General features: G+C 39.9%; 2 protein-coding genes across 4 annotated transcripts in view; one reads left to right on the top strand and one right to left on the bottom strand.

The window, feature by feature from the left end:
* Positions 1 to 266: 266 nt before the first annotated feature.
* snx3 (sorting nexin 3) lies at positions 267 to 17,775 on the bottom strand. Its single transcript, XM_084953139.1, has 4 exons — positions 17,561 to 17,775; positions 4,528 to 4,623; positions 4,092 to 4,216; positions 267 to 1,108 (listed from the first exon to the last, which is right to left on the bottom strand). Exons 1-4 carry the CDS (start codon positions 17,720 to 17,722, stop codon positions 1,003 to 1,005), a joined length of 489 nt encoding a protein of 162 aa, XP_084809265.1. The 5' UTR covers positions 17,723 to 17,775; the 3' UTR covers positions 267 to 1,002.
* Positions 17,776 to 18,557: 782 nt separating this feature from the next.
* afg1lb (AFG1 like ATPase b) overlaps positions 18,558 to 24,016 on the top strand; it is a 30,585-nt gene continuing 25,126 nt past the window's right edge. For all 3 annotated transcript variants that reach the window (XM_084952995.1, XM_084952996.1, XM_084952994.1), the window contains exons 1-2: positions 18,558 to 18,699; positions 18,923 to 19,230. In XM_084952995.1, the coding sequence (XP_084809121.1) occupies positions 18,585 to 18,699; positions 18,923 to 19,230 (423 nt within the window). In that variant the 5' untranslated portion in view covers positions 18,558 to 18,584. The remainder of the gene's footprint in view (positions 18,700 to 18,922; positions 19,231 to 24,016) is intronic.

Below are 24,016 nucleotides of genomic sequence, written 5' to 3'. Positions count from 1 at the left end.
GGCCCGAATACATCTTGTACTAATTCAAGCTTAATCTGTCACAAGTCATAGACTGCATCATCTGTGTCTTTAGCATGGTTCACTCTAGTGTAAGTCCAAACTCAGGGCTGTCTTTGAATAGCTATAGTCCTTATACATCTTGCACAGTATTTATTAAACAGGTACAATAAAGTTAGGATGACTGCACTGGTCCTGACTGACTGTCCAAAGCGGGTAGCGAGACAGGCAAACGGCCCGAAGCGACGACAAATGCACTCACACGTGGAGACGTTTCACCTATTTTATTGGAAAATATTCAAAATAAACAAAAATGGCACAGCAGTATACAAATCTCAAAATGCATATAGCCAGTAGAAATACTGCAGTTCCCTCTGTGTAAATCTCTTGCTAGAAAATCATTTGTGATAATTGGGCAGGTGCTGGTCAATATACACACACGCACACATACGCACGCCTCCTTTTTCGGAGAAGAACACCTAAGTGTGATTTGAAAGTCAACCCCCGTCGTTGCATGTGTGTTTTTTGTGTTTAGTTGGTAGGTCGGTGGTGAGCAACATGCCGTACTGGACGAGAAACGCTGTGGGTCATTACGAGAGCTTTGCATATACAGAACACTCATTCAATGTTACTATATAAATGAATATATTTAAGACATAGCTAAATGATAAATACATTAATATATCCATGTTAGTGGCATTTCCAGACAAAGAGAAATTGCTATAAATTACTTTCAACCACAGTTACGTGTCGAACATTCTTGACTCTGATTAGAAGGTGAAAACAAACACCGATCAAGATAACTAAACTAAAAGAGGCAGTGAATTATATAATTTTTCTGGGGGGGGAGGGGGTGGGAGATATTGTCATTAAAATGTTTGTTTGAGAGAAACCTGGAGCAGTGAAAAGAGCTTTGGGTTGTTGGGCCAAGCGAGGCTGAGCAGGGCTGAGAGAGAGACCAGGCCAAGCAGAGCCATCCATTTATTTATTTATTTTTTCTTTCCCTCAGGCTTGCCTGACTTTGGATGGGGTGTAGTTCTTGTCAACAGACTCATCCTGTAGAAACATGTGCAGGCATCGCTCATTCTGAGCTAGAGGGTGACCGGCCACTCTGGAAAACAAAAGCAAAAGTGGACATTCAAACATGAAGCTTTGATGAGTTTAAACAGGGATGAGCACAAACAGGAAACAAGATTTCGCATGAATTACTGAAATGGACGTGAGAAGTGTGGGGATTTTTTTTTTTTTTTTTTTTTTTTTTAAATTGTGCTAGAAGGACAATTATTTAGCATTCAACATTTTTTATGCAAGTATTTCTAAAGGATGCCATCTTTTGTGTGCATGCTTTAAAAAGCACAAAAAAAAAGTGACTCGCCCACTTTTAATGGGTTATTTACGGCCTGCACAATAAACTGGTCATGTCAGGTGTTTTGCTGTATTTCAATCCTATCAGACTCTAGTAACACGTAAATGCATAAGGATTGATACAATGCTTTTAAAAGAATTTTAAAAGCATTGTATCAGTATAACTGCAATTTAAGTATATATTTACACATATATGCCCTCACATCCTTCAAAAGTGCCACTGTGGCATATGGGGGAAAACATTTAAGTGTAACTTTTGTTGAATTTAGTTAATAAGCAAGCTGAGTAGGTAAGTAAAATTTATTTTCACAAAGAAGCAGTCGTACAACAAAACAGAATAAAATATGTAAGAATAGGTAAGTGCAGTAACAGCAATACAAAATCTGATCAAGACACAAAACAAACATGTGGTTTAAAAAAAAATCCAAACATTAAAAAAAAAAAAACCCGGTCAAACTACAAAAAGTTTTACAAGCTAACACTGCTTGATAACACATCTAGGTACTCGCCTGTCATTAAAAGCTGCTTCTCATTCACTGCTCAGTGTCTTAACCACCGACGACACAGAATGAACTTCAAACACTACAATAAGTGCACAACTTCAATTAGGCATTCCTTAAGTTACTTGGGCACCATTTATAAACAGTTATAACACTCTTATTTTTTGTGTGCGTGAAAGGCAAAGAATTTCCCACCTTTGTTTGAACCCTTTTACTTGTCATCTCCCTACGGTCTCTAAAATATACTATATTATATCATATGAGTCCATTCAAAGTCAAACCTGTTTAAATTTAGTGCGCAGTTTAGATTTGGGATAGATTTCAGTCAACAATGTCACTGACTCACTAACAAATAATTTAAACTACTCTGAAAAATAATTACGCTAAAGTAATTTATACTAATGGAGAATAAAGAGCTGATCTGAACTGATCTAGTTAACATATCGGTAGTTTAATGGTTAAAAGTTACTGTTATGTATCATTGATATTATTATAAACTATATTGCCACATATAGTAATGAACAGCACAGTACATTTCCCTAATCGGCCAAGAAATGTGAAAAAGAGTAACTCTTATTTGAATTTGCCATTTAACCGTGAATTTACGACAACTTTATCTCACATTTACAAACACATCGACAGTCACAAAAACTGTTCACTTGGGAGTAGTAATCCGTTTTCCCCCTTTCGACTCAGAATTAAGCAAAGACATAGAATTAAGTCACCCCAAGGCAAACAGGAAAACTAGCAGACTGCCTGTCTCCTTCCACTATTTCACAAATTGACTGATTTGAGGGATTGATAAGAGGCTCTGGAGTATTTGGTGTTCTCAAACGTCTTTAAATCCCGGTAGGACTTAAATTAATCAATATTTTATGACCCTCCTCTCAGTCAGAGTGGTAGTTCTTGTGGAAAATATTGGATGTTTGGGGCTCTGTTAAAGCCACTCTGACATTGAGTTTCCCTCAATATCCGTTCAGATGACGCAAAGCGGCTTAACGAGAATGAGCCAGTGCACCTGAGACCCTTAAACGGCTCTTTTTGTAAACGACAAACTGCTCAGAACACATCAGCATGATAAGACTACACGCACTGTATGCATGCGTCTTAACCTCTGATAGGAAATATTTCATACAAATTAAGCAGCAAAGGGACTGAGCCAGAGGTCAAATACCAGGGCAGTCACCGGAAACATCAGGCTAGCTACCAACAAATACTGTTTAATAGGTTTGGAAATGTTGATATGGACGTAAGGCGCAGCAGGAGCATGTTTACAATCTTTAAGCCATTTCCTCCTACCTGAAGCCAGCATTATGTTTGACTAGGCTATCATAAAAAAAAGATTGTTCGCTCTTCTCCTCCTCCTCACTCGTTTTGCAGGGATAATCATGTTTAGCATTCCAAAAGATTTCCTCTTCACAATGCTCTCAATCACAGATTTAACAATGCTGCCAGCCACATCAGCCGGTGTTAAGTCTGAACAATAATATGATTAACAGCAGTGTTTCATTCACAGAAAGCACAGGGAGGGAGAAATCTTAATTGCCAACACATTCTTGTCTCCTTTAAAAATAAATAAATAAATAAATGAAGAAGAAAAAAACATTTATGGATTTTAATTTTCCTCAACTGTCTTTGCACACTTAATATTCCAACAGGAAACATTGAAGCATTTGCACATGAAACAAAGATAATGGCCAAGTCTGCAATCAAAGCAAATAATTACAATCACACTGTAACTTTTATTGTTCCGCAGCTGAAAACGAGGACATGCTGGATCAAAAATAAGCAGAGGTGCACACACCATCCCGTGGAACCACGCGCTGTAATTTGAGCTGCAATTAACATAAATTACACATCAACAACAAAACAAATGTGGGAAAAATTATGTTGTGGGGGTGCGCACTTGAGTCCTCTTTGGTTGTTCTTGTCCTTTGCGAGGTAATTATAAAGGAGAATGAAGGAGGATAGTGAGGAAAAAGACCTGCCCGTCTCAGAGGGTTCAGTTTGTTAACAATATGAAGAGAAGTGAAAAAGTTGAATCTAGTTATTGCACAACGTGCTTCATTGTTCGTCAGAGTTAAATAAATTTAAAAAAAATTTAACTAGCAACGGCAGAAGCAGAAAACGACTGCAGCTGCAAAGAAGAAATTGTTAAGAAGAAATTGTTTTAACCTCATGGACGCATTGTGGGAGAATGGATAAAGACTGAGACGTGGACAGGCTTACTTGTTGAGAAACTGCTCCAGACCCTGTCTCCGCTCCTCGATGAAAGAGTCATCAAATATGCCATCATCCCCTCGGAAAGGAAGCTGCCGGAAAAGAGCTTTCCCCGGGAGAGGTGGTACAACCACCTGAGAGAACAGATTTCCCATTAGAAAGAAAAAAAAAAAAGAAAGCGCAAAATTGAAAGTTTTTAATTGTTACAATAAATTATGAGAAATTTGAACAACTCAAACTATTTAAATATGGGTTTTGTCAATGCTTTTTGTGTGTCATTTCTGAAACTGTTTATGGGCTGAAAATGTTCTTTAACAACCCAAAGATGCACAAAACTCCTTTCTCTTTCATAGCAAAACACTGCAGATGTGGTCAATGTTATATGCTGATTTGATAAGCTAAGTACTCGAGCAGCCTTTGTGTGGAGTTCACTTCAATGGCTCACCTTGCTCTCCCTCTCCAGCTCCGCTCTGAGCCACTCAAAGTCGCTGTACCGCCTCCGTACACAAGACTCCTTCAGCTTGAAGATGGGTAGGTTGGTCTGTGGACAAACACAAGCGGCAGACTGTTACAGGTGTCACTTTTAAGAGCTGTTGTGATTTACAAAGAAATTGTCCTTAAACTCTGGCTGCAGTTATTCAAATGAAATCACAGTTTTTGAAGAAGTAGCTTGATATACACTAAGAAAATTTCAGGTAGGTCAGAGTGGTTCAAAGTAAAGCTCAGAAAGCTGAGTTCAAGAAATATCGACTGAGTCGTTTAGCAAGCGATAGGAAAATCCAGTTTGTGTGGATGATTTCTCCCCCCACATATCTCTTTTTGCATTTTACTGCCATGCTTCGAGTCCACTTGCCCTCTGGGGAGGGACAGATCACTGCAAAATCCATTAAAAGCTGTCCCGAGTAATCACTTTTATCCTGACGAATAAAAGTGATTATGAACCTGTCCGTAGGACACGAGTCGGCACTAAATGCAAGGACAACAACGAAGAAAATCCTAATCTGTAACCAGTTACCAGATCTCAAAGTAATCAAGCACTAATGGGAGATTCTGGACATCGCCATCAAGCCAATAAGTGAGAGAATAGTTATAATTAATATAATTTTGGAGACTCAATCCCACCGTGGAGGTGGCTTACTAAGACACTTTGTTGTTCCTACAGGTTGATGGTGAGGATAATGAAAATGATGCCCGTTTTATTTAAATAAAGTTATGGATTTATCACCACAATGTGATAAAGTAAATCTTTATTTTAAAGCTCAAATGAATGGAAAATAAAAAGAAAACTGATCAGCAACTATGGGATTGATTTTTTACTTCTGACTGTTGCTCAAACTAAGCAAGCAAATGTTAAATAGACTCATTCTTATATAGTGCTTTTTGACTCTGAGCACTCAAAGCTGAGTACTACTGTCTGACATTTCATATCCATCCATTTTCTTGCTCTCTCATCCACTTCAGTGCCGTGGGAACTGCATCCAAGCTGACACCGGGTGAGGAGGATACACCCTGGACAAGTCACCAGTCTATCGCAGATTTACTCACTCACTGTATCGATGGGTTTTCATGCAAACAGAGTCATCACCACAGCTCCATACCATTTATACCAGCGCTGAAGGTGCAAGAACTCATTGAAGTGGTCTCCTAAACAATAGGTTTCCCTGCTTAGACAAAGCCTCCAGATCCAGAAACAAAGAAATCTGAAGTGTAATTTGCTTTCTAAAAAAATAATTCTTATTCAGGTACATTATACATGTATTAAAATTGTTATTTAAACAGTTCTAACCTGTCACTTTAATGTACATAAAGTTATAATAAAAAGCTGGCATTGGATACTCCAAATACCTGATCTATACAGCTCTGTATACCATTATTATCACTTTGACCTTCCGCTCACTCACTACTGACCTTGAGGAGAGAGGTCAGGGGTTAAATGTGACATATTTTAAATCTTCATACAATACTTTTTTATATGTTGATAATATACGGTGTATTTGTAACAACCACACTTTCGAAGTTTTTGTTAATTTTTTACAAATAAAACATTAAGTTGACCACAAAGACCTTGGTGGATGTAAGCCACATTTTATTGATTTGTTAACATGACCTCACTCTACATGCCTACAAATTCATTCAAAACTTTTCGATATGTGCGATGTTTACACACGCAATTGTAAACGCCACCAAAAACAGGTAAATATTAAATCAACTGAGGAAAAAAAAAAAAAACAGACGGATTGATTGATAATAAAATAATCACTAGTTGTAGTTCTGTTTTCGTTTGCTATATTAGGCCAATTCTGTTATTTCAAGTGTGCTGGGTACTTTTATTTGATACAACCACCAAACTGCAAAGCAGTATCTCTGTACTGTTGGAAGTGTTCCTAGGGCTGTGCGATATGACCGAAATCTCATATCCCGATATAAGAATTCTATCATCCTGATAACGATATAAATCACAAAAATGTAACATTTTCTGTAAATTCTGTGAATCTCGGGCAGCTCGACTTGCCGGAAGTGTTTCCATCTGCGCGTCATGTAGCTGGAGTCGAGTGTTTTAACCGATGCATTAAACGATACATTTTTAGACATAAGTTGTAACAGCCGCGATTTTCTTTGTGAGTATTTATTACACAGCGTGCTGCGGGGAAAAGCCTGTTCTAACGTTTGAGTCTAAGGTTTATTTTTTAGCACCTGGCGGCTCTTTTTTTACTTCTTATCCGTAAATAATCTGCTCTTTCACGTGATTCAGTTTATTTTGAAAAGTCTCAACAGGATCTTGAGCTTTATTGTGAAAGGTTTATGTGGAACATAAACAAGCGGACACGCGATGGTGTTACCGTTGTTGTTGCTAACCAAAACAGGCGCTTGTCCGTCCGTAGTGTGGTTATATTAAATATAAGAGAAAGAGAGAACTTTAAGAAATTAATATAGCCACTACAGTGACCATCAAAACGGTGAAAAAATATTGCCATAAACAGTTTATTTTGCGACACCACGAAACAAACGATAGCGTAAAATGAAACGATAGACGTTTTTATATCGTCATCCGATATATATCGTTATATCGAACAGCCCTAAGTGTTCCCCAAGAGTTAACAAACAAACTCACCAAGACATTCATTTATTGGAAACATGTTTTAAGAAAATGTGATAACTAAAAACAAAGGTTTGTACTTTCTGTGGCAATCATATGAATATCAGAAAGTTATCACTAAAAAGCTTTCAGGGAGAGCTTGAGCTAACTTGAAAGAGCTAGAGAAGAAGGTTTTATTGACTTGGTTTTGGGCATAGCTTTGTCTTATCTACTCTGACTTAGTAATAGCGAAAAAGGAGGGGGGGGGGGGGGGGGGGGGGAAACAAAGACTCCTTCAAATCGAACCAAACTGAACAGAAAATTGAAATTGGCCTCAAGGCGAAAAGAAATTCCACATTTTGCTAACCAAGGTCTGTCCCACTCAGAATGCTTTGCCATTTTTTTGTGCGTTCACACAGATGTGTGCATAATTCCAAGTTGCTGTTGACAAGCACTTGAGAGTGAATTTCATTTTAAAAAGAGGAGATGTTTCGACATTGACAGAGAACATTGAAGCAAACAGCACATTACGGCACAATGCCAAAGCTCTTCACTATTCCTGACAGCACATGGCCATCCCATGACAATGTACAAACAAGGAGGGAGTGAATGAGCATTTCATTGGCACGCTACATTCACAGAGGGTCAGAATTCATGGAAGAAGGAATCGCAAGAGCAAAGCAATTGAGCAAGTAGGTGCAGCATGAATACAGCGCGAGCAGCAGACTGATCGATGAGCAGACGACTGTGACTGTGTGCGGTAAAAGGGGATGGAGAGTTAACTAGAAGGCTGAGTAAATGGCTGAACAAAAGAGAAAAGAGGTGGGTGTACGTGGTCATAAAGAAGGAGCAGAGAAACTAGAGAGGTTGGAAGCTTTGCCTGCTCTGTGCAAGACTAATTGAAGAGGAGGAAGACCAGGAGTGGTCTTTTCTCTCTCTCATGGTCTCCCCTTTTCAGTCTTTTTCCTTTTTATTTCCCTTGATCTGCAAAACCAAGTCACATTTTCTGCCCTTGAGACTCCTCTTGTGGTGTTTGAATGGGAAAAATATGGGCATTTGTTTTCTTCAGTCTTTGCTCTGTCCTATCCTCAACCTTCAAAATTATGGATCCCACCCGAGTTTAGTGGGAAAGAACAAACTCATCTGTCACACCCTTAGCAATGATGAAGAGAGTCGCCCGTCAACCACGACTGGTTTGATGTTTAACTGTAAAATAAATGCTACCTGGGCAATTTACTCAATTGCACAGAATGTTTTCTTGAGCTGATGATTGGTTTAAACTCTGGACTCGTGTAGACACACTGATCTTTCACATGACCCCTTCATCAATATACCCCACCGTCTTCCAAATGTGGATTTGAATACTATTACAGGTGATCTCACTTAAAAAGTCAGTGCTTTTGGTCCATTGAGTTTTCCTGATTTATTTATGAGTTCAGCTAAACACAACAATTTTCTTTTGCTTTCTTACCAACCATTTCAGTATTACAGTAAAGTTGGCCATCTATTGACCGTTTATCTTATAGGATATTCTCAGCTGACCGTTTCCTTTTCAATCTCATGGGACTTCATAACTGTCAAATGGACCACCTCAAAACCGCAACTGATACACACTAGAGGGCACAAATCACCTGTGTACAACTAAAAGGTTTGTATACATTAACTTGTCAGCATAATAACGCATAATATAAGATCCAGCGATTGACCTCTCTATGTCAGAAATCTGCAAAGAATTATTAACGTTTCACAGACAGGATGCAACAACACTAATAAACTGCAGTAAATAAGAAAGCCCTGTATGCCAACATATAATAAAAGCTTCTGAGGTGGCTGTGGAAGAGCAGGTAGAGTAGGTTGTCTACCAAGTGAAAGGTTGGTGGATCAATCTCCAGCTACTCCAGTCCATCTGTAGAAATATCTTCAGTCAAGATACTAAACCCTGATACTGATAATTGCCAACGTTTTTTGCATCCATCGGAGTTTGAGTGTATATAAACGTTAGATAAAAGTGCTTAGGCATAGATAAAAGCGCTGCATGAATGTATGGGATTGAGTGAATGAGAGTTGTAGTAGAAAGCTCTTTGAGTACTCAATCTGAGGAGAAAGGTGCTATACAAGTACCTGTCCATTTACATTTAGCTTAACCATTTTCTAGCTGTTTGCTCTGCCTTTTTTCTAACAAGTTTTCATGACTCTGCAGACATTTTTGTGTTTTAATCTAACTGGAATTTCTAACTGAAATTGCAGGAATAACTGATCCCTTAACACTGACACAAGTATGCCCAAGTAGTGAACGTAAGAGTTTACTGAATGGAGTTGAGGCATTGGTATTTAATGATGTAACTGCAGAAAGATTTATTTTTCAATGTTTAATTTACATGGCAGATGAGACAGGCAGAAATATGTGAACTGATAGGCAACAAAGCACATATATGAAAATAGCAGATACTGTTTGTGTCACAGAGACTTGTAGTACTTTAAAGGTCACTCCTCAGTTATTTCAGGTCAACTATACAAGGCTTACATGGACATTAAGTAAAGATTGAAAAAAACACAACTGCAGGTCAAACTCCTTAGTCCATTCTGCACCACATGCAAGCTATTTACATTGTGAATGCACTAACCCCGAAACTGCCAAGCATTCAATTACTTGAAAAACAGCAGTTAGGACACTGGATCAGTTTCCCAGGCATGGATTAAGCATAGCCCTAGATTAAAAAGATGTTGTTGTTGTTTTTGTGAAACTGATTTATTGTAATAGCTATGCTATGCCGTTTAGTAATGTCTTGGCCAAAATGTGCAAGGAATTCCGTAAAAAGACCTTATCTATATGGGAGAATTTGTTGATCTAAAACCTGTATATACCTTTTATCATTGATGCTGGCCTTTCAGATGTTCAAGCTGCCAATTCCACTAACACACCCCATACCACATGCATACAGGCTTTTGAACTGAGCGCTGATAATAAGTCAGATGGTCACACTCCTCTTTAGTTGAGAGGATGCAGCGTTCATGTTTTCCAAAAAGAGTTTGAATCAATGATGAATTCAATGTGTCTGACCACAGAACAGTTTTCAACTTTGTCTTATTCACAAATCACAAAGGATCGCAATATTTTTTGGGAATTGGGGTTATAAACAAGCTGATTTGAAAACAGAGTTTAGCCCCCTTTTCCCCACTTCAGGACGAATACGCCAAATCACATCAATAAATATTAACTGATGTAATATTCAGAGCCTGGACTATACATAAAAAAGGAAATTCGTAAGATTATTTTAAATAAATAAGGCCACATTTATTACATTTAAAACATAAAACCAAGTGAAATAACCTGGTTCAGGTGACACTGTATTAACTGTAGGAGTATTTCCTTACACTGGGCACAATATCTGCCACTCCCTCTTTTAACTGTTTTTTTTTTGTGTGACTAAACATCCCACCAAAAAAAACTTCCTTTTTCAATTATTTCAAGTTCTTTCCAGGTGAAGCTGTCAATGAACCCCTCACTCCTCCTCGTTCTCAGGTCACAGGAGAAGTGGATTATCTTAGCTTTATCGCCCCAGTGCTCTAGCATTAACTCCGCTCTCCTCTCACCGTGGTCCGTCCCTGCTGCGTCATGTTACCTCACAGCACGGAGCGCCACAAAGTTAATCCCCACCACAACAGATCACAGTTACAGGTAATCTGCCACCGCCGTGACTCTAATCCCATCACGTGAACACAGAAAACACTTATCCATGTGCGAGCACACATTGACAGAGGAGGTATGCAGGCACAGGTGTTAGGCACAGGATTTGACCAGTCACACATTTAACAATGTAAATATAATAGTCCAAAGCATTCGAGCCTGCTTGTATGCACACTAGAACCCGGACCACTTATCTCAAGACAATGAAGCAAGCAGTGAGAGTGTAAGGAAAGAAAGTCACCTGGCCTTTCAGTTCCCTCACCCACCATAACCCTGTGATTAAGAGATTGGCCTTTCAGGACAAGGGGAGGAACGAAAACGACAGAACTGAAAAATGAGAGGTTTCACTCATGCTTTCTCTCTCTAACACGAACACATAGAAAGAGGCGGTGCGTGAGAGCTCTACAAGTCAAAGATCAGGTTTCCCTGGCCTCTGTTCTTTTCACGGCTGGTTAGAGGTTAGGACCAGGGTGTATCAACTTACTAACCCCTCACAGTGATCAGAACAGGGGACCAGCCCACACCCAGTCAGGTCTTAGGATTTTATTAACTGATTTTTAATTTGTTTTTTTTAAAAGGGACAAAAAAAAGAAGAAAAAAAAAAAGATGCTTTCCTCACTTTGTAAAAGACAGATAAAAGAGGAAAGCCAGAGAAAACAGCAAGCAAAAGGCACAAATATGACATTTGCAAAGGTAGAAAAATACAGAAATGAGAAATTAATGGCCACATTAAAAGCAAAGGTGGAAAAATAGATTTTTAGACATCATTAAAATAGGAGCATAAAGCTACATGTACCTCCTTCAAAGTGGATCTGCTTGCTTCACTTTCAATTATGAGTGTTCAAGGTGCAATCTACGCTCCATAGGAAGAGCATGTGATTCATAATGTGTGGGACACAATACCTTAGGCTCATTGAAAATGGGTTGAAAAGAGGCAGAACCCTTAAAAACAGCGAGACACAGAGAGAGGGAGAGAGGGGACAAAGATCACTCATCTCCTGAGAGAATAGTTCAAGGCCACCATGCATTAGCTTTTAGCAGGATGGATTAAGTCAAGTTTGAGAGTGCACATCCTAAACCTCCCCCATGCCCCCTTCTCACCCCTCCCATATAGTCCCCTTTCAGAATAATAGCATTAAAAATGGCAACATAATACCATCTCATTGCATCATATTCCAAAATGGGAAAAAAAGACCCCGAACAAAAGAGTTGGGGCTATGGGTCTTTTGCTCTCGCCTCTCCATGTACTCTCTCACTCGTTCCCTCGCTTGCCGGCCTCTGCGGCCTGACAGCCTACCCTCTCTCCGACTCGCCTAGCTGGCAAAAAGCTGCTTTGTTGCCATAGTATCAACTCCCACTTTTGATACTGTCATTTCAAGTAGGATATGGTAGCCTTGATACAATATGTTCCCCATTTCCATTAAAATAGTTGTCGAAGAGGATGCTGTAGACTTTGGATTACACTTGACTGTGCCTGACAAGCCTCCCCTCCTCCCCCCACAATCCACACACACCCACACACACCATCTCTCCCCATTTTATTAATGACCAAAGGCCCCCGCCCTCACCCTGGTGCCCAAATGGAAAAGAGAAAGAAAGAGAGAGGGAGAAGCTATGGGAGAAGAGAAGAGGAGGGGTAGAAGACTGAGTGAGAGTGAGAGACACAGCTATAAGAGCCCTTTTATGTACTCCTATCCATAAACAAAGTGAGATCCCAAAGTTCGCTCCCCTGAATGTGCTCTCTGGATGAGATGGGAACCAACTAAAATTTTGATAATATCCATCACCCATTCCTCCTACTCCACACACATACACCCCCATCCCAGCTCCAACCCCCTGTTTGCTGAGGGTCCAAACAAATACACTATGTTGTATTGCGGGGAGGGGGGGAGGGGGTCCGCCAAACCAGACACTACACAGAAAAAAGTAAAAGACCATTAAGGTGATATGATAGGACTCATGAAAAACAACTCTCTCCATTAGGAACATGAAACATGTGCAGAAGCATAAAAAAGCAACCATAAGCCACTTCAGAAACTACCCTTAAAACGAAGGGATTTGGATTGGAACAGATATCCATTGTTTCAGCATGACCCCCGACATTACGAGTCTGCTCATGCAAAATGAGATATCCGCCTACTTTCGGTGTGAACTTAGCTTCCACTTCGTTAAAAAACTGATGCATAGAGTGAGAGATTGATCCCATTAATTTCAAACGCCAAACGCAGGCCCGTCTGCCAACAAGTGACTATGCCTCACAGCCACAGTAAACAATGTTTAAACAATTTGTCTCGCCACTAACTTTGTGAGCATCCCAACACCGCCGGTGAGTCACAGGCAAACTGAATGACTCTTATTTCAACAGTCTTGGAGCAAACTTCATGATTTCAGTTATCATGGGGAACAATGGTAACACGGTATGAACCAGGAAAGTGACTGCACACAGCTGGGAGTAAAATGGGAAAAGTAAGCAACAGGATGAAATCTGGTGAGGGGGTGGCTTTCTGCCCTCCCATGGGTGGGGGGGGTGAGTTGGAGGGTGAGGATGGGGAGTAAATGCTCCAGCTCCCCCTCACCACACACACACCCAGCCAGCCACCCTGGCCTGGTTCAATTCTTCTCTTTTCTCAATGAGGGGATTAGGCAGACTCTCTCACTGCGGCCACAAGAGCTCTCTCGATTTCGGGGTGGATAGCGGGACAGCAGTGAGAACAGGGGAAAAGGTTAGGAACGGAAACAGTACAGAGTAATGAGATGATATATTTCAAGTATTCTGAAATATTAAAAGAAAGGTAGATGAAGAGGGGGAAGAGGGGGAAAAAAGCAATGAAGGGGCAAAGCAAACACTACGCATTCCAGACCTAGGCCTTGTGGCAAACACTCTTTAATGGCTGGAGATGGAGTAAAACGCTTCCAAAGAAAGCTAAAGAAAGGAGAAGGAGAGAAGCAAAGCTAAGTTGACACCACATTTGTTGAGAAGTGAGGGATGCACCGCTTCTTCTGTGGTCTTATGCAAAGCAGGGTCACACAGGGCTATGAGGTGCACAATAATGCTGATTACACGCATATGCTAATTATTACACGCTAATCAAGTACAGTAGCCTTATATTCAACGCTAATGCCTGGAGACAGCTTCTCTCCTCTCAACTCGTTTCTTAAAGGTAAAGGAAAACGACTAAATACTTGAGGGCTGGTAACCAATCTAAATACTCCGGGCCAGTAACTACAGGGGTGTCAGTCAACCAAGATGACAATTTAGAGATGAGGAGATGGAGCAATCAGATGAGCCTATAGTGACTGTCTGACAGTCTGTGTATTTAAAATCGAACACAAAAGGTCCAATAATAGTTACATTTATACAAAATTGCCTGGCTTATGTGGCAAAACTGACAAGCCTTTAAAAGAGTTCTTAAAGCTTGAAAATACTGTAAAAAATACAAAGTTTACCTCGTGGCTAACCCAGCTAAAATGTGTCTTTTTTTCGTTTCTCGTGAATCTAACTGCCTTCTTGTTGTGTCTGCATGTCAAATAAGACTTATATTTTAGCATTCTCACAAAATTCCTGATGTAGGCATGACATTTAATATCTGACAAAAGCAGCAGCAGCTGAAGCAAACAGTCCAAGGTTGTCCAAGTTGTTCACCATGGAGCTTTCACTGAGATTATCAGCACAGGCAGACTGCTAAGTTGTCACTGAAATAAAAAACGTTCAAACTTTTCATTGTTCTAAAAAACTCTTAAAATCTATAGTTTTATGACAACCACGTAAACTCCCGTTTCCATGTATGATATGATTTAAAACTCCAATAATAGAGCAAGCGACCTTTAGTTTATATTTACATTTTTATTCTGTAAGACATTTATCCTATCAACACTGTGGGTACTGTGCCATAAACAGGATCAAAGAAAAGCATTTGCAGATTTAAGCAGGTTTGATGTTTCAAAGGTGGATTGCCAGATACATTTAGGTCCATAAGTATTTGGAAAATGACACAACTCTTGTCTCAGGACACAACCACAATGGACTATAAATCAAACTATCGAGACACGATAGAAATGCAGACTTTCAGGGGATTTACAGACATTTTATACATATAAATTTCTAGAGGCTCAAAGGTAATTATAGAAGCTAACCATTTTAAGGAGTGCTTTTAATATGCTGTTTCATCCTGTGACTTGCTTTGACACATTTACTCCAAAAGGTGTCCAACTGATCTCTCTAACCTTAGCTCTGTCTTCAGCAAGTGAAAAGCATGCTCTATTTACTTTAGATCTGGTGACCGACTTGAAGAATAAAGAACTTCACAATATTTATTTGAGTTGAGAAACACTTGGGCTGCTTTTGCAGTATGATTTGGGACACTACTCATTTGCACTATGAAGTACTGTCCAATCCGTTTTGCAGGATCTTTTGAGTCAATCTCAGCAGAAAGTATAGCCCTGTAGTCTTCACAATTCATTCTGCTACTTTTCAACAGTCACATAATAAATAAACACTAATTCCACTGACAGTCATACATGAAAGTGCCATAACAAATGTCTCCACCATGTTTGACAGGTAATATGGCATGCTTTAGATCATGAGCCACTTCTCTCCCTCTCCATTATTTTCTCTTCAAGTATGATTGAAGTCTGCACACCAATCATTCTGGTACAAGTTCATCTTGTTTGCATGTGTTCAAATATTATTCCAAAACTATGCAGACTCTTCTAGATGGTTTCTGACAGTCTAATCAGGGCTGCTTGTACTTGAGTGCAACCAGTGATTTGCACCTTGTTGTAAACCCTTTGTTGTTTACATTTATGAAGGTATCTCTTGACTGTAGACCACCTCATGACTTAGTTAGATGTTGTGAAGCTGCTTTCCTTAACCATGGAAACCCCCTATTTTAGTTGTATTCTGTAGTCTTTCAGGACTTTTGGTGTTGCTGATTTGGCCAGTCTGATCATTCCCACCTCTCTGTTAGGTTTATTTTAGGTTTTCAACCTATTGCCCTCCTTTACTTGCATCGGCATCTTTGTTTTTCATCTGCTTAATTTGCAATAAAACAACAAGGGAACAGATCTCATCTGACAAAGAAAATGTCAGTCAGCTATTAATTATTTTTGAGCATCTAAAAATGGGAAAATGTATAAAAATTGGTTCAAGGCTTCTTGAATTAAAGCTGTCACCAAGTCATGAGGATGCGGGTGCATCATTGCAGTTCTATCACATCTGGAGAGTTTAATTAAAATCCACAGCAGTTGTATACAGAGGCAAAAAAAAAAAAAAGTGTGATTTTCCAAATACTTAACTGAACTAACTATTTTGCCAAATATCGCAATTACAGTGATTTATTTCTATAATTAAAAATACACTTCATCTTTGAGAACAGATCTTAAAAAGATACATTTGTTCTTTTGTTGTTGTTACATTGCAACAGTTTTAAGACACAAAAAGCCTAACAAAGGTTAGTGTTGGCGTTAATGTTGACTATGATTTGTTATTTTAATAGTTTGATTTTGGTTACTAGTGATTTGTATCAGCACTGAAAGAAATGTATCAGCTGACCTCAGCTATTCAAGGCTGATTTTTACTCTGACCACAAAGTTGCAGTGACAGAAAGATACACAGGATGTGTTTTGCAATTGCTGACTCTCTAACAGTTGCCATCCTGACCTATTGCTCAACAACACTGTTGCATTTCTACACAGCATTAGCTGCCATCCCAGAATTTCAAATTTTAAAAAAATGTACACTGACAGCCAAATAGATAGTAAAGTGACAAAAGAATTCTTTATACGAAAGAAAAAAAAAAAAAAAAAAAAAAAAAAAAACACCTTTTGTTCTCCTCTACAAGTTGGAGGAAGGAAGTGTGTTGTAAGGGGGTGGGTGAAACTGGACAGGATCAGGCAGCATCCTGCATCCTGTCTTTATAGCTCCAGAGAAGCTGACTCAAAAGTATGTTCTCCTTTAGCCTATAGTACTTGGGGTGGCTTCTGGTGATTTGTCACTTTAGAAAAGCTACAAAGTAAAATACTATACCAACCAAAATGTTCGCATTATGTCCCAGTGCACCATTTAGTCATACAGGCCAGTCCTCACCTCAGGTTTGTCATTAAGTGTGACCAATGCTGTTATCTGTGGTTTGCACTCAGACAATGAGGTGTGGCTGGAGATCAACTGTTCAGAAAGACGTTAAGTCTTTGAGAAGGTTATGTGTTTCGCTTAAACCTAGGTTATATAACTGCAGTTTATTTGTAGACATGTTTCAGCTGCGCTGTGGAAAAACACTTGAGGCTAATGTAAACACACACACGCGCGCACACCCCTTCTTTCCCGGAGCGATGTCGCCGTCAACAGACACAGATAGACACAGTTTCCGTTAACCACGTTATCAAACACTTTTAATTATGTTTTAATTAACATGCAGTCAAACAGCTTTATGTACACCAACAACGTTGAGCAGACAGTGTAACGTCAGGTAACCGTGCAGTCAGATAAAGGCTGCTAGCTTCCTAGCAAGCGTCGACTAATTCCTTTAGCAACGGACAATTTGATACTTCTTAATAGCCCACACTTTTAAATATCGACCCTTTGAATGTCTTAGTGGCGGCAAAAATCGCGATGTCAGAAAAATTACAACTTTCTGTGACTGCAGAAAAGATATGTTTGCGTGCTTAGGTGTGTAGCTTAAAAGCTAGCGCCATTTGCACTTGTTACGGTAGGCTCACCTTCAGTCTGACTTCGTACGTGGTGTATCTGCCTCTGCCCACCCCGACCGTCTCGGGGTTGCTTACATCAATCTCTAGAAAGTTACTTGGAGGTCCATAGGCGTCATTTAAGTTCTGAGGCTTGGTGTAAAGCCTTCTTGTATCAGCTATGGTTTCAGCCATGTCTCCCTTTCCTTCTAGCAGCCTGGGGATTGCGTGAAGTTAGTCAGATTACGAATATGAACGTCACCTTGATGGCCTTCAAAATAAAGGATTTTGGTGAATGCTGTGTACGTAAAATGAAGACTTACGTTAAAATACGGTCTGATTTCATGACTTATCCGAGTTTAAAGATGAGATATATTTTTTATTTAATTTCTTCACGTGAATGTTGTTCTTGCTAGAGCTAAAAATAAAAATTTCATAGTTTATTCTGAAGGCAAACCACGCAAATTTCGGTATCACCCAGTCACTTACTCTCGCCAGCTTGAAATGCCGTAGAGCTGAACTTCCGATCAGCTGAGGTTCAGCTGACTCTGCTCTGTCACCCCCTGCTCGATTTATTTACAACCTGCCAGCGGGCACATTACACACATCGATTACTACACTACAGACACAAACGTGTTCATTTTACCCGACAACCCAGATCAAACACAATATAAAGTGACTGTTAGAACGTAAACTTGTTACTGTCACACCCCAAGCGATCGAAATATAGAAATTTAATGGTCAGTATTATATTATTCTCCTTAAAAGCCCTAGTTCACAGGGTTAGTCATAATAATTGGCAATCAATAACACTTTATAGTCAAAAACGGAGAAAGAAAATCGACAAAATACAGAATACAAACTATAAATTTTATAAAAATGTATACTTGTTCCTTTGATGCAAAATCTTATAGGTTTATGTGTATAGATACTATAGATTTGAGATACATTCGTGACATTTATTTAAATTTGAAATATTCTAAACGCCCCTTCGTCGTGCTATTGCGAAATGCTTGTGTGGATGAATCTCAATAAAGTTTTAGCGTTTTGAAACATCATGGCGACTTACACGGCTGCTGCCGCTGTCAGTCGCTCACTGAAGTTTTTCCTCAAAGACTCTCCTTTGATTTCACGTCAGATTTGTCGTTTGTCGAGCAGTTTCTCTGGAAAAGGTAGGCGACTCTGCGCCAACGTGCAGAGACTAACCCGTCCGGGAAATGTTTCAGACTGTATTTCCTCTATCTAGATTCCGTGTGCTACAACTACACATTTATTGCTACGACATGTTTTAATACAGCTTTACTGAAATCATATTATAACATCTAGATTATACTATATCCAGGCATATTTTATGTTTGCATGTAACACTGACGTGTTCTGGTGTAATGCTTCAAGGTTACAGTAGTTGGAGGGCATGCTGTTCATCTGCATCGTCCTGCTCTTCGGATCCTCCAGCAGCAGACACGTGTGGCTCCAGTGAAACTCTTGTGCACTTTGATAGCCTCATTCAGGGTGGCTTCCTGAGGAGGGATGCCCAACAGAGACGGGTTCTCCAGCAGCTGGCCCAGCTGCAGAACAGCCTCAAGAGCTACAGTAACAGTATCTACTTGAATCAAGACATTCTAAACTCAAAAGATGACAGCAGCCAACATCACAGTGGCACCAGAGCAGCCGAAAACAAAGGCAGTGAGCTCACTGAAAAGGTAATGACATGATTGTTCATGTATCATCACAGAGAAGTTGTGCTGACCATGGTTGGAGTGAATAAGGCAGGTTTGGCTTTTCAGAGAAGATACAACTTGCCCGTTTTTATCCCCAATATATACCACAGCTAGTCAGTTACTGCAAAAATCAGGACTTTTTTTCTTCAATCTATGTATACTTACTAACATATTACACTCTTCTATTAGGTACACCCCCCTTCCCCTTCAGAAGTGCATTATGGGCTAGATTAAACAAGGTGTTGGTAACATTTCTCAGAGATTTTCTTCCATATTAACATGATTGTATCACACAGTTGCTTTAAATCCATGATGCAAATCTCCTCTTCCACCACATCACAAAGGTTTTCTTTGAGTACAGCAAAATCACTGCCATGTTCAACAAACCAGCGTGAGAGAATTTGAGGTATGTGACATGGTGCGTTATCTTATTAGAAGCAGTGGTTACACTGTGGTCATAAAAAAGACATGGACATGGTGAACAATAATGCTCAGGTGTTCAAACAATGCTCATTTGGTACTAAAAGGCTGAAGATAATATCCCGCACACCTTTACCACCAGCTGGAACCGTTGATACAAGTCAGGATGGAACAACAGATGTTGTTTACGCGAAATTCTGAACCTACCATTGAAATGTTGCAATAAGAATTAAGACTCATCAGACCAGGAAACATTTTTCTAATCTTCTATTGTCCAGTCTTGGTCAACACATGTGGATTATAGCTTCCGTTTTCTGTTCTGAGCAGACAGGAATGGCACTTGATGTGGTCTTAGCTGCTTCAAGGTTGGACATGTTGTGTGTCTAGAGACGCTCTTCTGCATACCTTGGTTGTAACACATGGTTAAGTGTATGACACTGGTAAATGTCATCTTCTTCTTTCTTCATCTGATTGAGAGATACATTTTTTTTGTAGTTTTGCTTCTGTACACCTCAACCAAAGAGAGCTTGCGTAGTTTTGAAAACAAATATTTGGGTAAACTAAGATGAACTTGAATGAAAATAATGAGACAATGAGAAAAGTATTTTGGCATTGACATAAATGGTTGTCTGTAGAACTGAGTCACTTGTGATGACATAAATGCTAACAGAAGTAGGAGGATTAATCGCGAAGTGTGATGGGCTATACTCTCCGTTCAGATTCAGGCAAATGCTGCAAAACTTGATCGGTCAGCGCTTCACAGTGCAAACGGATAATGACCCAAAAGCATACTGCAAAAGCAGTCCGTTTCTCCAGGCAAGGAAATGCAATACTCTTCAATGACCAAGTCATTCATCTGATCTCAACCAGCTTTTTTCAGTTACTGCAGACAAAACTGAATGTAGACAGACTCGAGGTCGCTGCAGTAAAGGCCCTAGCAGATCATCTCAGGGAGGAAACGCAGCATTTGGTGATGTTCATGGCTTTTAGACTTCAGGCATTGATGCAAAATATTTTCATCACGTTATTTTGTCTAATTAATTTTGAGCCTCTAAAAAGGGTACTATGTATAAAAAAAAAATAGTTGTAATTAACTTTGCATTAACTGTTTTTGGAATTTAAAGCTAAAAATCTGCACTTCAATCACATTTTGATTGTTTGATTTGAAATACACACACACACACACAGTGGCGGTGTAAAAACAATTCTATCTTTCAGTCACAAAATATTTTATCTGAGTTACCTTGTATTTATCAACTGGTTAAACTACGGGCATATCATACTGGCATAAAGGCCTGGATGACCTCTAATTCCCTACCTCTGAATTCAGACAAAAAAAGGTCACTGTACTCAGACCTAAAAAATCTTAGAAAAACAGTGTCTCACTAGATATTCATTTTAGATATTTCACTTTTACATGACATTACCTTGGCAAATATCTAGCACTGCTTTCTTTCATCTGCACAATGTCCTCAAAATTAGAAACATCCTGTCTCAGAGCAACACAGATTCCTCACTTGTAGGCTGGACTACATAATTCATTAATATCAGGTTGTTCTAAAAGTTTCCCAAAAAGCCTTCAGTTAATCCAAAATGCTCCAGTGAGAGTACAAACAAGAACGAGAAAGAGAGAGCATATTTCTCCTATACTGGCTTCTCTTCACTAGCTGCCTGTTAAAGCCCGATTTCAATTTAAAATCCTTCTCTCTGCTGATGGTTGCCCCTCCGTAAGCCTGGTTTTGCTAGAGATTTCTTCCTATTAAAAGGGAGTTTTCCTTCTCACTATCACTGTTCTTGTTTATAAAGGGTCATGTGACTGTTGGGGTTTCTTTCTTTGTTTTAAACATTGTAGGGTTTTTACATTACAGTGTAAAATGCCCTGAAGCAACTGTTGTTGTCAATTGGTGCTATATAAATAAATCAAATTTATTGTAATTGAATGTAAAAAGTAAAAAAAATGCATGGTTCATTTAACTGTAATAATATATTTTATTGTACTCATGAAATATGATATTTGTTTTTATCGAAAGGTGCATCATCAAACCCTTGATTAACTTTAAACAACCTCATGTCGACATTTTTGAGCACCAGAGTTAAACGTAAGAACAACAGACTTCACTAGAGGTCTAATCACTGTGGCCTAAAGCAACTAGCGACTCAGTGTTTTACTGTATTTTAAACAAGTTTAATTTTCTGCGAGGAGACAGATGAGCCATGCGGACAAACATTTAAAACACTCTAAACTCGAGGTTCACTTTGCAGTTTTTTCCAGCGCTTTCAACCACATCTCACACAGTCTTCATTATCAGGGAAGGTAGTTTGTTACACTATTAAAATATACCTGCTCAGTAGCTGTTATAAAAAATAAAAAAAAGCTTTTCAGTCTGTTGCATGGCAACAGACTGACAAGTGACAACTGAACAAACTCCATTCACCAATGAAGACCATGCAATACTGTTGAAAGCCTCGGGGAAAAAAGCTAATGAGACAGTCTTGAAGGGTATTTAGACTCTTTTTCAGGGTCAAGACCAGTGTTATTTCTTCAAAAAATTCCTACATAATAAATAAAAATTACAAAAACTGAAAGCATTGGATTTGCATCGTTTGGATTAGGATGCATTACGCTGGACATTATTTGGGGAACAGTTTAGGATTCATAAGGCAGCATAGATATGTCTGGATCCGGATTGTCGTTGGATTAAAAAGCACCACTGACATCTAACATATGGACGGACTTCACAGAGTCGACTTCCCTGTTCTCCTGTTGTATCATCGATGGTGGCCGTGGGGCTCAGGTCAAAGGGAGGGTAGGGGTCTGGGAAGTTTATTGTGCATGTGAGTTTTGGAACGGCATAATGCAGGGGGGCTGTTGTTGTTTTTAGGTCAGGGGAGCTGACTGTCTGCTATTTGGTGGTGGGAGTTTTTTTGTTGGTTGGCTGGCACAGACACACAGAGTTAGGCACAGATTTTGGAAGGCAGCAGGGCAGACCTCCCGCTGGGCCCGTCCCGGCACCCCTCTCACTCTCTCACCGTCCCCGGGCAGTAATGAGGGGATCCCCATTGTCTCAGCCATTCTTGTCCTTTTTGCTTTTGATTTGGGACTCTGACAAATACTTTGGTGGTAGGCTATCAACACCACCACCACCAACCACCCTCACACCCACCCCTCTCCTTTTGCACCTTACTTCTTGCTCTGTCTGTCACACACATACGCACACACACACACACTGACTGGAGTACTTATGCAATTATTCCAGTTTGAATCAGGTCATACCACTGTCCTTTTGGTGTCTGTTCTCTCTGTGAAAGTGCCGCCATTGTCCTCACTAACTGATCAAGTCTGTGAGGAGAGTACACTTGACTTAATATTGACCCAATGTGGCGTGGTTTTGCGGATGGTTGGCTGACAATGGGCCATTGTTCAGTGGGATCCACCCTCTTCAAGACAGACCTGCATCATGGAGTCCTCCTGCACATGGTAGGCCTCCAGCAGGACAGTTGTGTGAGTTAAACTTGACTCGGGCTCTGACGATCTTAGCCGACCATGCCTCTGCGAGTCATTTTTGGCAGTGGTCAAAAGAAGTTCTTCCTAAAGCCAAAATGACCATGTCCTGCATGTGAACTTTCCACTCATGTGCCAGTCTATATCCTGCAGCATGAGGTGAGACGAGGCCACAGAGCTCAGTTAGAGTGGCTGAGGGACGGTCTTGTCCTTCGCCACTCTGCCGTAGCAGAATGGTTTCCAGCCACTGACAATTACCCCGCCATGCTAGAGGGCAGCTTGCGAAGTCAGGAAGAAGTCACACACTGTTATGCCAGAGCAAACAGGAAAGGCTTGTTGCTCTTCCAGTACTTCACATCCAGCCCAGGACAGGCAGTGGATGGAGGGGTGGGTAAAAAGGAGAGAGGGGTGGAGCGGGAATAGACAGAGAGAGAGAGAGGTTGGATAGCAAGCTTGTTTTTTAATTTAGATTTCAAACTGCCATTGTCCACATTTTACCAGAGTCAAGTGCCCCTTGTGCATGGACACTGAGTTCGGTGGACATAGAGTACCATCCTCTAACTAAATTAAATTCAAAGAGGCCAGTACTTTTTTTTGTTTAGTGAGTGATTAATTCCAAAGCTATTTGGTGTTGCCCGGTTACAGAGATGGATGATCCTGAACAACAGAGGTTTTTTTAAAGGCGATAAAAAGATCCATAATTTGGCCACCCATAGATATTCTTCACATTGTTATTACAGATGATTAAGCTGACGGCACATTCGTTCACATGGCTTGGGTCCTTTTTGGCTTTACTCGATATTCTCAGCTTCCACACAGAAGTTTTTTTTTTTTGAAGCAAGGACC

The sequence above is a fragment of the Perissodus microlepis genome, chromosome 15, assembly GCF_051167445.1.
Source record: "Perissodus microlepis isolate ML-2025 ecotype Zambia chromosome 15, ASM5116744v1, whole genome shotgun sequence".
Lineage (NCBI taxonomy): Eukaryota > Metazoa > Chordata > Actinopteri > Cichliformes > Cichlidae > Perissodus > Perissodus microlepis.
Note: the sequence above shows the minus strand (reverse complement) of the source record. Positions and strands in the feature narration are given on the sequence as shown.